At 41.2% G+C, this 13,802-nt stretch overlaps 1 protein-coding gene and 1 non-coding gene across 5 annotated transcripts in view; both read left to right on the plus strand.

Moving 5' to 3' along the window:
• Positions 1–13,802, plus strand: part of MTM1 (myotubularin 1) — a 96,260-nt gene that overhangs the window by 15,732 nt on the left and 66,726 nt on the right. For all 4 annotated transcript variants that reach the window (XM_043896537.1, XM_043896538.1, XM_043896539.1 and 1 more), the window contains exon 2: positions 12,262–12,334. In XM_043896537.1, the coding sequence (XP_043752472.1) occupies positions 12,272–12,334 (63 nt within the window). In that variant the 5' untranslated portion in view covers positions 12,262–12,271. The remainder of the gene's footprint in view (positions 1–12,261; positions 12,335–13,802) is intronic.
• LOC122690935 lies at positions 7,461–7,567 on the plus strand. The gene has a single exon (XR_006340188.1). It is a non-coding gene; the product is annotated as a U6 spliceosomal RNA (small nuclear RNA).

A 13,802-nucleotide genomic window follows, 5' to 3' on the forward strand; every position in this document is an offset into this window, starting at 1 on the left:
GCAACATTGGACGGAGAAGGCAATGGCACCCCACTCCAGTACTCTCGCCTGGAAACTGCCATGGACAGAGGAGCCTGGTAAGCTGCAGTCCATGGGGTCGCTAAGAGTTGGACACAACTGAGCCCTTCACTTTCACTTTCCACTTTCACGCATTGGAGAAGGAAATGGCAACCCACTCCAGTGTTCTTGCCTGGAGAATCCCAGGGATGGGGGAGCCTGGTGGGCTGCCATCTATGGGGTCGCACAGAGTCGGACATGACTGAAGCGACTTAGCAGCAGCAGCAGCAGCAGGCAACATTGGAAAACCCCACTTGCTGCTTTTTCTTCTAGCCCTTGTAGAGAAGGGACAGGTAGCTCCAAATCAAAATTATCCAACCCATTTTTGGAACTGTTCTTTGGAATTGCCTTCAGAGACCATGACAACTTTTACAGAATATCCTGTGAGTAGGGACTTGGCATTTGGCTTCAGGATAAAATCATTTTGCGCCTCCTCTATTAAAGATAATGGGCACTCATGCTGTGGGAAGCATTGTTTTTTGTTTAAAAATTGAGATATGGTAAAAATTCATGAGATGGTGTCTTATGTAGCTTTAAGCTCAAAAAGCAATTTCAAAAGAATTGGAAGAATATTTTTCATAGTGACTGTGTTGCTGGAATAAGTGCATACCATCCAAAGGGACAGCTTTGTAGAATAACTCATCTAGCTACATGTGCTCTAATAGACGTTTGAACCCTCATTAAACTTTATCCTTCTTTTTAAATATAGTTTGAAAAGACTCTTTCATGATACAGAGTACTATGGCAGTTAAACAAGGGGAATATACTGCCTCAGGGTCTCACAGACATGGATTTGTGGCGGGGGGGCGGGGGTAGTCACTGTTTGGTTAATTATGCTTAAAATGAAGGCTAATGTTCTTTTTTTGTGACCATCAATTTTTATTACATAGAAATGGAATTCCAAAAAAAAATTTTATTCAGCTGTGTAAGCAGGAGGCATAACATTTTCATTTTTTAATTTGATCATCAATTAGAGAATTTAGAGCAACAGACATCTGTTAGTGGGTATAGTGGTGACAAGGACCAGGCTGCCTGGGTTTGATTTCCAACTGCAAACGTTTTTAGTGGACACATTTAACCTTCCTTTTTTCTCAGGGTTGTGTGTTTTCATATGAAGGAGTATTAGTAGTTGGCTTATGAGGTTGTTGACAGTATTGAAGGAGTTCATCTGTGCTTAGAGCAGTGCCTGGCACATAGCAGATAATCAGTAAATGGAAACCAGTTTGCTTTGTGTATTTAACTTATACCTATTCATTGTCTTTATTGCTGTTTAACTTGTCTTATACTTATTCATCTTCCCACCTCAGCTGCTAGCTCCTTGAAGACTTATCTATATTTTTTTAGAATTTCTCACCATGCTCTGGAGTTGTTTTTGGTGTTGTCATTCAGTTGCTCAGTCATGTCCAACTCTTTGTGACCCCATGGACTGCAACACACCAGGCTTTCCTGTCCTTCACTATCTCCTGGAGTTCACTCAAACTCATGTCTGTTGAGTCAATGATGCCATCCAACCATCTCATCCTCTGTCACCCCCTTCTCCTCGTGCCCTCAATCTTTACCAGCATGAAGGTCTTTCCAAAGAGTCAGCTCTTCACATCAAGTAGCCAGAGTATTGGAGCTTCAGTTTTAGCATCAGTCCTTCCAATGAATATTCAGGGTTGATTTCGTTTAGGATTGACTGGTTTGATCTCATAGTCCAAGGGATTCTCAAGAGTCTTATCTAGCACCACAGTTCAAAAGCATCAATTCTTCAGTGCTCAGCCTTCTTAATGGTCCAACTCTCACATCTGTACATGACTACTGGAAAAACTGTAGTTTTGACTAGACGGACCTTTGTTGGCAAAGTGATATCTCTGCTTTTTAATACTCTGTCTAGGTTTATCATAGCTTTCTTTCCAAGGAGCAAACATCTTTTAATTTCATGGTTGCAGTCACCATCCACAGTGATTTTGGAGCCCAAGAAAATCAATCTGTCACTGTTTCCATTGTTTCCCCATATATTTGACATGAAGTGATGGAACCAGATGCCATGATCTTAGTTTTTTGAATGTTGAGTTTAGGCCAGCTTTTTCACTGTCTTCTTTCCCTCTCATCAAGAAGCTCTTTAGTTCCTCTTCGCTTTCTACCATTAGAGTGGTATCATCTGTATATCTGGGGTTGTTGATATTTTTCCTGGCAATCTTGATTACATAAAACAATTCTCCAGATTACCAGCAACCAGCAGAAGTTAGAGGGGACAAAGAAAGTTCCTCTCTGCCCTAGAGCCTTCCAGGGGTGAGATGGGGTGGGGGGCATGCTCCTGCCAATGTCCTGATTGCAGACTTGTAGCCTCCAGAACCGTGCAGGAAGAAATTTCTGTTTTAAGCATCCAGTTTGTGGTTCTTTGTTTCAGCAGCCCCAGACACCCATCCATTATTTTGTCTTTTCCCCCCTTGCTGCTTGAATTAGAGTGTTGACAACCCTGTGATTTCATTTCATCTCAAATGGTAGCATTGCCTCCATTTTCATCCATTATCCACCTTCTCCACATATTTTGAAGCTCTGATTTACCAGAGAGATGCAAAATGTCATCAGATAGGTAATTACAGTACAGCACAAGAAGTGAAATGTTAGGAATTTATGCAGCATACAGAGAAATGAAGCATGTGTGTGTTGTGGGTGTACGTGTGTACATGGGCAGACCCGTCCTCTGTCATGAAGCAGGTACCTAAAGACCCAGTGCTAACACAGCTCTTACTTCTCCTCCCAGTGAACATGCTTGAAAGGAATTGAGCCCAATGGCAGGTTGTCATCTCCAACCTTCTCTCCTTTCTTTGTTTTTCTAGAAATTGCACATTGGCTCTTCAGTTTCTTTCTGATCCTTCCCCTCTAGTGCTAATTCCTGTTGGATTCTTTGTCAGTGATGCCCTGTCTGGGAAGGTCCGTGGGAAGTTCAGTGTTCTGAACTGGCACCTTCATCACTGATATAGCTGTGGCTCTTCATATGGGTTTTACCTTCAACAATTGCCATTTTAACTTTTGCGTAAGAAGGTCCTTTTCAATTATAAATTGAAAATATACTTTTGGGGAATAGTTTCTCCCAGGGGAAAATAGTTCAACCAAATACAGTTCTGTCATGGAGCAGATGGATCAGCTGGGTTCCTGCATGAGTTTGGGAATTGGCAGGTGGATGGGGAACTTGATCTTGTTCCTATTTTAAAACTTTGTTTACTGGCAGGTATTTGGTGGTTACAAAATCCATTGGTGAATTTAATGATTTGTTTAAATATATGTATGTTTTACTAGGTTGCCTTTTTATGTTTAAAAAAAAAAAAGTTAACCTGATGGTAGTTGGCTTTCCTAATAGTTGCTTCAGCATACCAATTTCAAGTTATGAAGTGTTTCTAAAGTTACTCTGTTCCATGGCCACTGCACATGCCACTGGAGCCAGTCAGCTGTCTTGAAGATGTGCCATTTGTCATGAGGGGACCAAGAAGTAGGCTGAATGGATCAGCACAGATCTATCACTAACCACTGGAAAAATGATTCAAAATGGATTCTTCACTGATTCTGAATTATGTATTTTTTTTGCCAAAAGGTCTTTGAAACATTTAAAGAAGTGGAAGTATTGTGATCTTTAAAATGAATAGTAAATATCAAAATGACACAAAGAGTGAGTTTCTAAATGAAATATGATTTAACATTTTGTAATTTCCAAAGAAGAGTCGTGAAAACAATGTCCCTTGAGTCCTGAGACAAATTGAGAGGCTCTAACACATGTATTGCAGGTGTCTATTTGGACAATAAGCCACTTACAATTGATGGGGGTACTCTTTTGGAATAACTATAGTTGGACCTACTCTGATACCTCTAGTGTATTTTTATATCCTTGAGTCAGAATAGAAGGTAAACAGGCAAGATCTCCACGTAGGGATCCCTGGGCTAGGAGTCAAGAGTTTTCTTTTTTTAATGGAAGTAGGCATGCTTTGAGAGTAACCTGATTTAAAGCTGTCCAGGGCTTTGTCAAGATTATATGGATTATCTAAGAAAGAAAATGTGTGTACAGAATGGTTAGGCAGTGTTAGATAGCATATGTTTTATGGAAAATCCAGCCTAGTGTCTTAGCGCCACTTTGAGTAATGGGTTCAAAGCATCTCTTTCTAAGAGGAAGGGACCTGGTTTTTGAGTGCCTCTGCTTTACAATCTACTATTCCAGCATTTTACACATTTCTTATCGCAACTCCATGAAGGTAGGTAGTATCATGCCCCACATACAGAGAACTGCAGTCTGTCCACGATTGAATGACTGTTATTAATCAAGTGACAAAATTGGGATTTGAAAGCCAAACTGGTCTGAACACAGAATCCCTTCCTCTTTTCAACTGTGTCACACAAAGTTTGCAGCTGGTCATAGTATGTTTTTGCAAGGCATAAGCTGTGAATGGTGGGGTTAGTGGCTTATATGTTAGTTTAAAAGGGCATGATTATTATTTACTTTGGCTGAAGAAAGTTCATTTGGAAATACTTTAATAGTTGAAGACAGAGTGGCACCCCATTTTTGTAAATAAAATCATGCTGGAATACAGCCACACCCCTGTATTTCCGTATTGCCTGTGGCTGCCACAAAGCCTAAAATAGTTTCTGGCCCTTCACAGAAAAAAGTTTGCAACCCTTGTTCCAAGAAAAATGTATAAAGGGACTTCCCTAGCAGTCCAGTGGTTAAGACTTCGCCTCCCAGTGCAGGGACTGTGGGTTTGATCCCTGGTCGGGGGGCTAAGATCCCACATGCCTCATGGCCAAAAAAGCATAACGTGAAAACAACAGAAACGATATTGTAAAGATATTCAATAAAGACTTTAAAAATTGTCCACATCAAAAGAAATCTGTAAAAAATGTATATGATGAAATAAACTCCTACTTTTGCAGATCATCCTTTGTTTTCATGTGGGATGAACAAGTATAGAGATTGAATTGATTGTACCTGGTCTCTAAATGGCTGGGGTGTAAACAATTCTCTTTGGTTCAGGGTGGTTTGTTTGAGGGCATCTCAACACATCTTTTTCATTTCTTGCTCCGAGGTGGCCTACAGTCAGAGCAACTTTAATGCAAAAGTCAGCATAACTTAGTTTTGTAAATCCTGTCCTGCATTCAGGTGCAGAACAGAAGTCTGCTAGTGGTTCTCACTGGGGGCGAAACTCCCCCTAGAGGCCAAATTGGAAACGAGGGGGCAGTGTTTTTGTTTCTAGTGTAATTTGTATTGAAAAGTAAGTTATTATCACTGTCATTTTCTTTCTCCTTTATCCTGGAGGTCAGACATTATATTGATGATTTTTTAAATTGTGGATTTTTTAAAAATTATGGCTGGGTTGATAATATTCATGACTTTCATTACAGGCTAGCCAAAGGGGCTATACAGAAATTGGAGCATTGGGTCTGGGAGTACTGAGCAGCTCGGCCCTAAGTATTTGGTGTTTTTTTTTTCAAAATGGACTTCCAAGTAAAGAAAGCTCCCTTCGAAAAACCTGGAATTCTGGGCTCAGTAGCTGCTCACACATGACTTCTTGCTCGCTGGCAGCCTTTTGAAGTTGGTTTGCAGACTAGGTAGGTTTCCAAAGCTTTCAAGCGAGCCTCCAGAGAGAGATCATCCTTAAACTTTATTTAAACAGCAATACAGAATAAGAAAGCACAGCGAATAAAATCCAAAGTTGATGGCCTGTGTGCCTTTCCTCATGGTTTGTACATGGCAAGTGCAGGAAAACCCCTAATCGAGGGCCATTGATGGCAAATTGGTGACCATGGCAACTGAGCTCCTCTTGGAGTTTAGATTTTGCTTACAGAAGCCCAATGAGGTGAAGGTCAAATTTATTTTCCAATTCTACTGCTTTGAGATGTTTCCAGTAAGGGTAAAACTGGCCCTTATTTATTTGAGAGTGTTTATAGTTACGTCTGCTACAGGTATTTTGTGAAATCCTATTTTTCATAGGCAACAGAGAGGAGGGCAGTTTCTTAGTCTGGAAGAAGGACATGGGGGAAGAGGTCTTTGTATCTTAATTTGAAATACTGGGTTGGCCCAAAAGTGTGTTCAGGTTTTTTGATACCAGCTTATGGAAAATCCCAAACGAACTTTTTGGCCAACCCAATATCTCTTCCAGCACAAAGTCTGTAGTGCAGAATGTTAGTTCTTTTTGGTGCAAGTTCTTTATGGTGTTTCAGAGTGTGAGAAGTCAGTGCTGCCCTTCTGATGAGCAGAGCCATGGAGCCTTGAGCATCTTGGTTAACTGAGGGTTGGCTCTACCCCTTTTTTAAGCTTGCATACATTTCTGACTTAAAGAAAATATTACACAAACAACAGTTCATTCATTCTTGTAACGAATACCTATTGAGTACCTACTGGCTGCCAGGCACTGTACCAGGTGCTGTTACTGCTTTGTTGTTTAGTTGCTCAGTCGTGTCTGATTCTTTGTGACCCTATGGACTGTGGCCTGCCAGGCTCCTCCATCCATGGGATTCTCCAGGCACGAATATCGGAATGGGTTGCCGTTTCTTTCTCCAGGGGATCTTCCTGACGCAGGGATCGAACCCGTGTCTCTTGCATCTCCTGCATTGCAGGCAGATTCTTTACCTCTGAGCCACCTGGGTTGGAACTGCAGCATTAAATAAGACAGACCATAATCCTTCTCTTCTGGGGGCTTGTGTTCTGGTATGCCAGAGGTAGAGAGTAATAACAGATTATCTGAAAGGGGGTAAGTGGTAGGGAAGGGAGACGGGTGTGGGGGGTGGTAGAAAGAGCAGAGAGACAGAGAGACAGGGGGAAGAGAGGTGAAGGGACACAGAGGGAGGGACAGAGGGAGATACCATGAGACCATTGAGGTTAGTTGTCTTAAATTTAGAGAGACACAACTGAGGCCATGTTGTGACTTTTAGGCTTCTCTGATAGGTCAGTTGGTAAAGAATCTGCCTGCAATGTAGGAGACCCTGGTTCGATTCCTGGGTCAGGAAGATCCACTGGAGAAGGGATAGGCTACCTACTCCAGTATTTGTATTCTTGGGCTTCCCTTGTGGCTCAGCTGGTAAAGAACCTGCCTGCAATGCGGGAGACCTGTGGTTCAATCCCTGGGTTGGAAAGATCCCCTGGAGAAGGGAAAGGCTACCCACTCTGGTATCCTGGCTTAGAGAATTCCATGGACTGCCGTCCATGGGGTTGCAAAGAGTCGGACACGACTGAGTGACTTTTTCACTTTGTGACTTTCAAAGATTTTTAAATGATACCGCCTTTATGTAGCTTTATTTGAAGGGGTTGGGGGCGGGTCCCAAAGATTGCTTGCCTAGATGAGTTTTCTTAACTGTTTCTTAGTCTAAAACTCCTTCTCTCCTGAGATTGGGACCAGTCTCATCAACCTGCTTTCTTTAGAAATAGAAATCACGTGCTCGCTTCGGCAGCACATATACTAAAATTGGAACGATACAGAGAAGATTAGCATGGCCCCTGCGCAAGGATGACACGCAAATTTGTGAAGCGTTCCATATTTTTGTTGGTGGGAATGCAAACTAGTACAGCCACTATGGAAAACAGTGTGGAGATTTCTTAAAAAACTGGAAATAGAACTGCCATATGACCCAGCAATACCACTTCTGGGCATACACACTGAGGAAACCAGAGCTGAAAGAGACATGTGCACCCCAATGTTCATCACAGCACTGTTTATAATAGCCAGGACATGGAAGCAACCTAGATGCCCATCAGCAGACGAATGGATAAGGAAGCTTTGGTACATATACACCATGGAATATTACTCAGCTGTTAAAAAGAATTCATTTGAACCAGTTCTAATGAGATGGATGAAACTGGAGCCCATTATACAGAGTGAAGTAAGCCAGAAAGATAAAGAGCATTACAGCATACTAACACATATATATGGAATTTAGAAAGATGGTAATGATAACCCTATATGCAAAACAGAAAAATAGACACAGATGTACAGAACAGACTTTTGGACTCTGTGGGAGAAGGCAAGGGTGGGATGTTTCGAGAGAACAGCATGTATATTATCTATAGTGAAACAGATCACCAGCCCAGGTGGGATGCATGAGACAAGTGCTCGTGCCTGGTGCACCGGGAAGACCCAGAGGAATCGGGTAGAGAGCGAGGTGGGAGGGGGGATCGGGATGGGGAATACATGTAACTCCATGGCTGATTCATATCAATGTATGACAAAACCCACTGCAATGTTGTGAAGTAATTAGCCTCCAACTAATAAAAATAATTGGAAAAAAAAAGAAATAGAAATCACTTGGACGCACTTGTCTATGGGTGGAAAGGATACTGCCATGTTAGGAGACCTGTCTGGAGCTGGTCCTGCCTCAGACTCACGCTAGAGCCTTGTTGCACCCCTTCTAGGCTTTCCTGTCATCTTCTCTGTAATGGGAGAGATGCTTAGTTGATCTGTTGTGTTCGACTTTTTATGACCTCATGGACTCTAGCCCACTAGGCTCCTCTATCCATGGGGATTCTCCAGGCAAGACTATGGGAGTGTGTTGCCATGACCTCCTCCAGGAGATCTTCCCAACCCACAGATCAAACCCAGTCTCCTGCATTGCAGGTAGATTCTTTACCATCTGAGCCACCAGGGAAGCCCAAGAATACTGGAATGGGTAGCCTATCCCTTCTTCAGGGGATTTTCTCAACCTTGGAATTGAACCGGGATCTCCTGCATTGCAGAAGGATTCTTTACCAGTTGAGATACCAGGGAAGCCCAATGGGAGAGGACTGGCCTTAAATCATCAGAAGTTTTTTTCAGGATCAAAAAAGATAGACGTCTACCTTTGGTTAGATTCCTGAAATTAGCATATATATAGGGAATTAAGTGTCAATTTTCACTTTAAAGCCGGGGTAGCCCAGATTCAATGTTTTTTAAAATAAAAAGGATTAAAGCTGATCTTTAGGGGTTTGGGGCAAAATACACTATAACCAAAAGGGTACCTGACCTATGTAAACTTTACTGTAGCTTTTAATTATTATTGAATTCCATTTAGAGCAACAGATATTTTACAGATGAAGATATGGATGCTTGATAAGTTAGATCCATCCCAGGGCCTGTGCTCATCTGTCTAGCACATTTTCCATAGCGCTGCTCTGCTTCCCAGGCTCCTAATGAGACAGTATTTTCATGTACTTTTTCAAGAGAAGCTTTATAGCTAGGTTACCACCAGCCATAGCACTATCCCTGTAGTAGTGAGCTTTCTTCCTAGTATTTCTGGGATCAAGACTAATGTGTAGAAGAATTGCTTATGGCATCAGTATTCAGTTATTATCCTCTCATTATTTAAAAGGATGCTAATAATTTGTTAACAAATATACCAGGCACTGTTTTAAGCCCTTCGGTATATTGCTTCATTTTGCCCAACTGTGCTGTAATAAGATAGAGGTAATAGCAACCAAAGCCCAGAGAAGTGAAATAATCTGCTCAAGGTCAAATATATGACTTGCAACGTTGGGATTTGAACGGAGTCAGCTCAATACCCATGCTGTCCAGCATCACACTGCTCCAGCTTGTGTACATTTCAGGGGTCCATTGGAACCCTTCAACAAAGAAAGGTTCACTGATGAGATCTGAAAGCAGATCTCATCATGGAACTAACCCATGTTACCCAGACCCTTGGATTTCTCAGTTCTGCACTCAGTTCAGCTTTTAATAGTAGCAGTTTCTAGGATAACTCTACATCTGCAGGCTTTAGACATTAAGACAGCACATTATTTGATTCTGTTTATATGAAATGTCCAGAATGGGCAAACCTGTAGAGATAGAAAGCAAATTTGTGATCAAGGCTGGGGGAATGGGGAGTGACAGTGACTATTAATGGGTATGGGGTTTTGGGTGGTGGTGGTGAAAATGTTCTAAAACTGATTGTGATGATGGTTGTGCAGTCCCATTAAGTTGTTCACTTGAAACGGGTGTGTTGTATAGTATGTGAGTTATAGCTCAATTAGGTAGTAAAAAATAAGGAAAAAAGGAAGACTTTCCTCTGTTATATTTAGTTCATTTTAAATTGAGTTTTTTTTCTTAATGAGGATTGAAGAAAACAGGAAGATTTATCTTTCTTTTACGGTTTAGAAGCAGACTGGTGAAGACTGAGTCGATTATATAGCCCAACGTTTGAAATGTCTTACATTTACTTGACAGTAATAATTTATTATTTTTTTTCATTTATTTTTATTAGTTGGAGGCTAATTACTTTACGATATTGTAGTGGTTTTTGTCATACATTGATATGAATCAGCCATGGATTTACATGTATTCCCCATCCCGATCCCCCCTCCCACCTCCCTCTCTATCCGATCCCTCTGGGTCTTCTCAGTACACCAGGCCCAAGCACTTGTCTCATGCATCCAACCTGGGCTGGTGATCTTTGACAGTAATAATTAACATGTGTTTGAAGATGTTGACTTATAAAAATGTTAGAGCATATGATTACTAAAAGTAATTTTATATCTTAATTAAAAAATCCCCAAAATATGTAATATTGTTTAGTTGATAGAATAATTTCAGGGCAGAAACATCTGACCTTATCTATCCTCTCCATCTCATCCACTCTGCTGTCTCAGAGAATAATGGGTTATTTTGATTGGGTTTGGATTTATGGTTAGAGTGGTTTTTCAAGGCTATTTTGTCTGAATTTAATTCATTCTAGAGATATTCATTAATCTTTTTTAAAAAGTTATTTCTAATTTTACATTGTGCTACCTCTTAATAGTATCAGGTTTTTTAAGTTTAGTATTCCTTTGTATAAAGACATATTTTATTTTCCCCTAATTGTTCATGTTTCAGCCTCAGCAGTTTCCTAGTTCCAGTGTTCTGGGATTTGGTGAACCAAATATACAAGGTGACAGTGTAGTGATGTTTCACAGTAGCATGTATTTTGCACATAATCAGTCATTTTCATTCACCAAATAGTTATGAATGTCATTGTGTGCCAGGAGATAGCCATGACCCAAATGGACCCCCACCCTTGCCCTTGGAAAGCTGAGCTCTGGTGGCGGAAGCCCAGAGTCTCTAATCTTGTAAGATTGTTCTCACCTGGCTGTCTCGCTGCATCTTTGTCCTGATGGGTACCTTCATCTGCATCTTTTGTCACCTTTCTCAGGCATTTCTTTAGGACACTGACCAGCAGCACACAGCTATCAAATTCCAAGTTTTGTGCCAAGTGGTAGTAGTGTTCTCCATGCCAGATTTTGTTAGTTGGTCTTTTAATAAGCCCAGCAAAAAAAAAAAAAATTCTATAAATATTCACAATTGTCTTGATAAACTGAATATGGTTTAACCACCAGTGACTTCATATGTATCTCTCTGTCATTAACTTTGATAAATAAAATAGCCAAAGCATTGCTTAGTTTCCTGTTGTTGCTATAATCTTCAAAAGTCTAAGTAAACCCCTGGGTTAACAAGGTAATTGTATGTGTTCTGCATATGATGGCTTCATTTATGTCTGAAAGAAAGAAAGTGAAGTCGCCCAGTTGTGTCCGACTCTTTGCAACCCCATGGACTGTAGCCCACCAGGCTCCTCTGTCCATGGGATTTCCCAGGCAAGAATACAGGAGTGGGTTGCCATTTCCTTCTCCAGGGGATCTTCCCAACCCAGGGATCGAACCTAGGTCTCCAGCATTGTAGGCAGATGCTTTACTGTCTGAGTCACCAGGGAAGTCATTTATGTCTGAACTGGGATGAATATGCCTTATTTAATGAAATATATACATTCCCTAGAAGGTGCTGATCAATAAAATCCTACTAGTTTGATTTCCATCAAATCCATGCCACTTTAACTTGCCTTAATTGAGAGAAGACAGAACTATTAAAGAGGAAAGAAGTGTAAGTTCAATGGTCTGTCCTTTTTCTCTCTCTGCTTGGCTGTCTCTTAATTGTCTTTACAAATTAAGAAGTATGGACGTTTGAAGCCTGTTGTGTAATTAATAAACATTAAGTTTTCTCTGATGACAGGAACACGTGTGGTGTCTTCTGCTGAACTCCCCTTTCTCTGTTTCTTCATGGTTCCCTGCGCCTTCATTGGAGCTCTTTCCCATGAGTTGTGCTGTGGTTGGTCCTTCACGTGTCTCATTCCTATGAGGGAAACAGGGCCTGTCAAGTGTCCTCCTGTTTGTACTCAATTGCAGTATGTTTGAAATTGCATACAATTTTGTTGATTTCTTGAATTCATTGTCTTTCTTGGTAGAGTTTCCAGTATGGCCTCAGCACCAACTTCCAAATATAATTCACACTCCTTGGAGAATGAGTCTATTAAGAGGGTAAGTTGTGTTTTCAGATTTATTTATTCCTCTTTCTCTGCATTTCTCTTTTCATATTTGAATATTAGCTGCTCATTCTGGGTTTCTTGAATTATTCATTTCATTATTCATTCACATAATGCAAATTCTTTGATACACATAGTTTTATTTGTTAACCCATCTCGTTCCATAAAAGACGGACCATAGGTGTGTTCAGTGAGCTTTGTTTGTAAATCCTTTCATATAACTTCATTTTTGAGAATCTCTGACTTGTGAACCACTGCCAGACATTACATTTAAGATACTAGGCAATCTCTTGCCCCTGAAAGCTTTCTGAAGAAGAGTTCGGAAGACCAGGGCCCACCAAGCAGGATATTAACACCTTCCTCAACATTGAAGGAGGCATTCCTGGCTGAGAACAATCTGCCTTGCCCTGCTAGGTATAAAATGCTCAGCTTGCAAGCACTAAAGCATATTAAAAATTAGCTAGGAATTTTTATTTTGTACCTGAACAAAAAGGGATAAAACCACTAAAAATCCAACAAAGCCCCCCTCTTTGACAGCTTATCCCTCACCTAAATACACAAGCTGCACTTCCCCTGTTTCATACTACTTTACATTTGCATGCATGCATGCTGCTGCTGCTAAGTCACTTCAGTCGTGTCTGACTCTGTGCGACCCCATAGACAGCAGCCCACCAGGCTCCCCCATCCCTGGGATTCTCCAGGCAAGAATACTGGAGTGGGTTGCCATTTCCTTCTCCAGTGCATGAAAGTGAAAAATGAAAGTGAAGTCGCTCAGTCGTGTCCGACTCTTAGTGACCCCACGGACTGCAGCCTACCAGGCTCCTCCGTCCATGGAATTTTCCAGGCAAGAGTATTGGAGTTGGGTGTCATTGCCTTCTCCATTGCATTTGCATAGCCCCTGATAATTCCCAGAAGTGTGCTTGTGCAGTTTCTTTCACTTAATATTCACAAAACTCCTTTGAGGCAAGGATTACTAGCTTTACACATGAAATGATTGCAGCATGACTTTGGAAAACAACTAGAAAAAAATGAATGAAAAATAGCAGTTTAAAAAACCCTTTTCCCAAACAGATGTTAGTGATGTGTCTGGCACGTCCTAGAGTGGACACAGGCAGCACATCATTGGCACTTATCCACTGGGGCAGCTGAATAGATTGAAAGACTCCTTTCCCAGGCATCCAAGTCACATGGCAAATTAGCCTCGCAGAACTCACCTTGGCTTTAGTGGTTTGTACTGCCTGGTTGGCACAGTGGCTGCTGTTACTGAATGAGGATACCTCTAAAGGCAGAAGGCCTAGAGATGTAGTAGCGTCACATGAAGAATTTGTGTGTAGATGGTTTCCAAGGCCCTGGTTGGCTCAAAAGTTCAATGCTAGGCCCCCTCATCCTCTTATCTAGTTACTTACATGAGAAAAGATGTTAGTAAAATAGGAAACCCAGTGTGTAGTAACTGTTATTTTCTG

The sequence above is a fragment of the Cervus elaphus genome, chromosome X, assembly GCF_910594005.1.
Source record: "Cervus elaphus chromosome X, mCerEla1.1, whole genome shotgun sequence".
NCBI classification, from domain to species: Eukaryota; Metazoa; Chordata; class Mammalia; order Artiodactyla; family Cervidae; genus Cervus; species Cervus elaphus.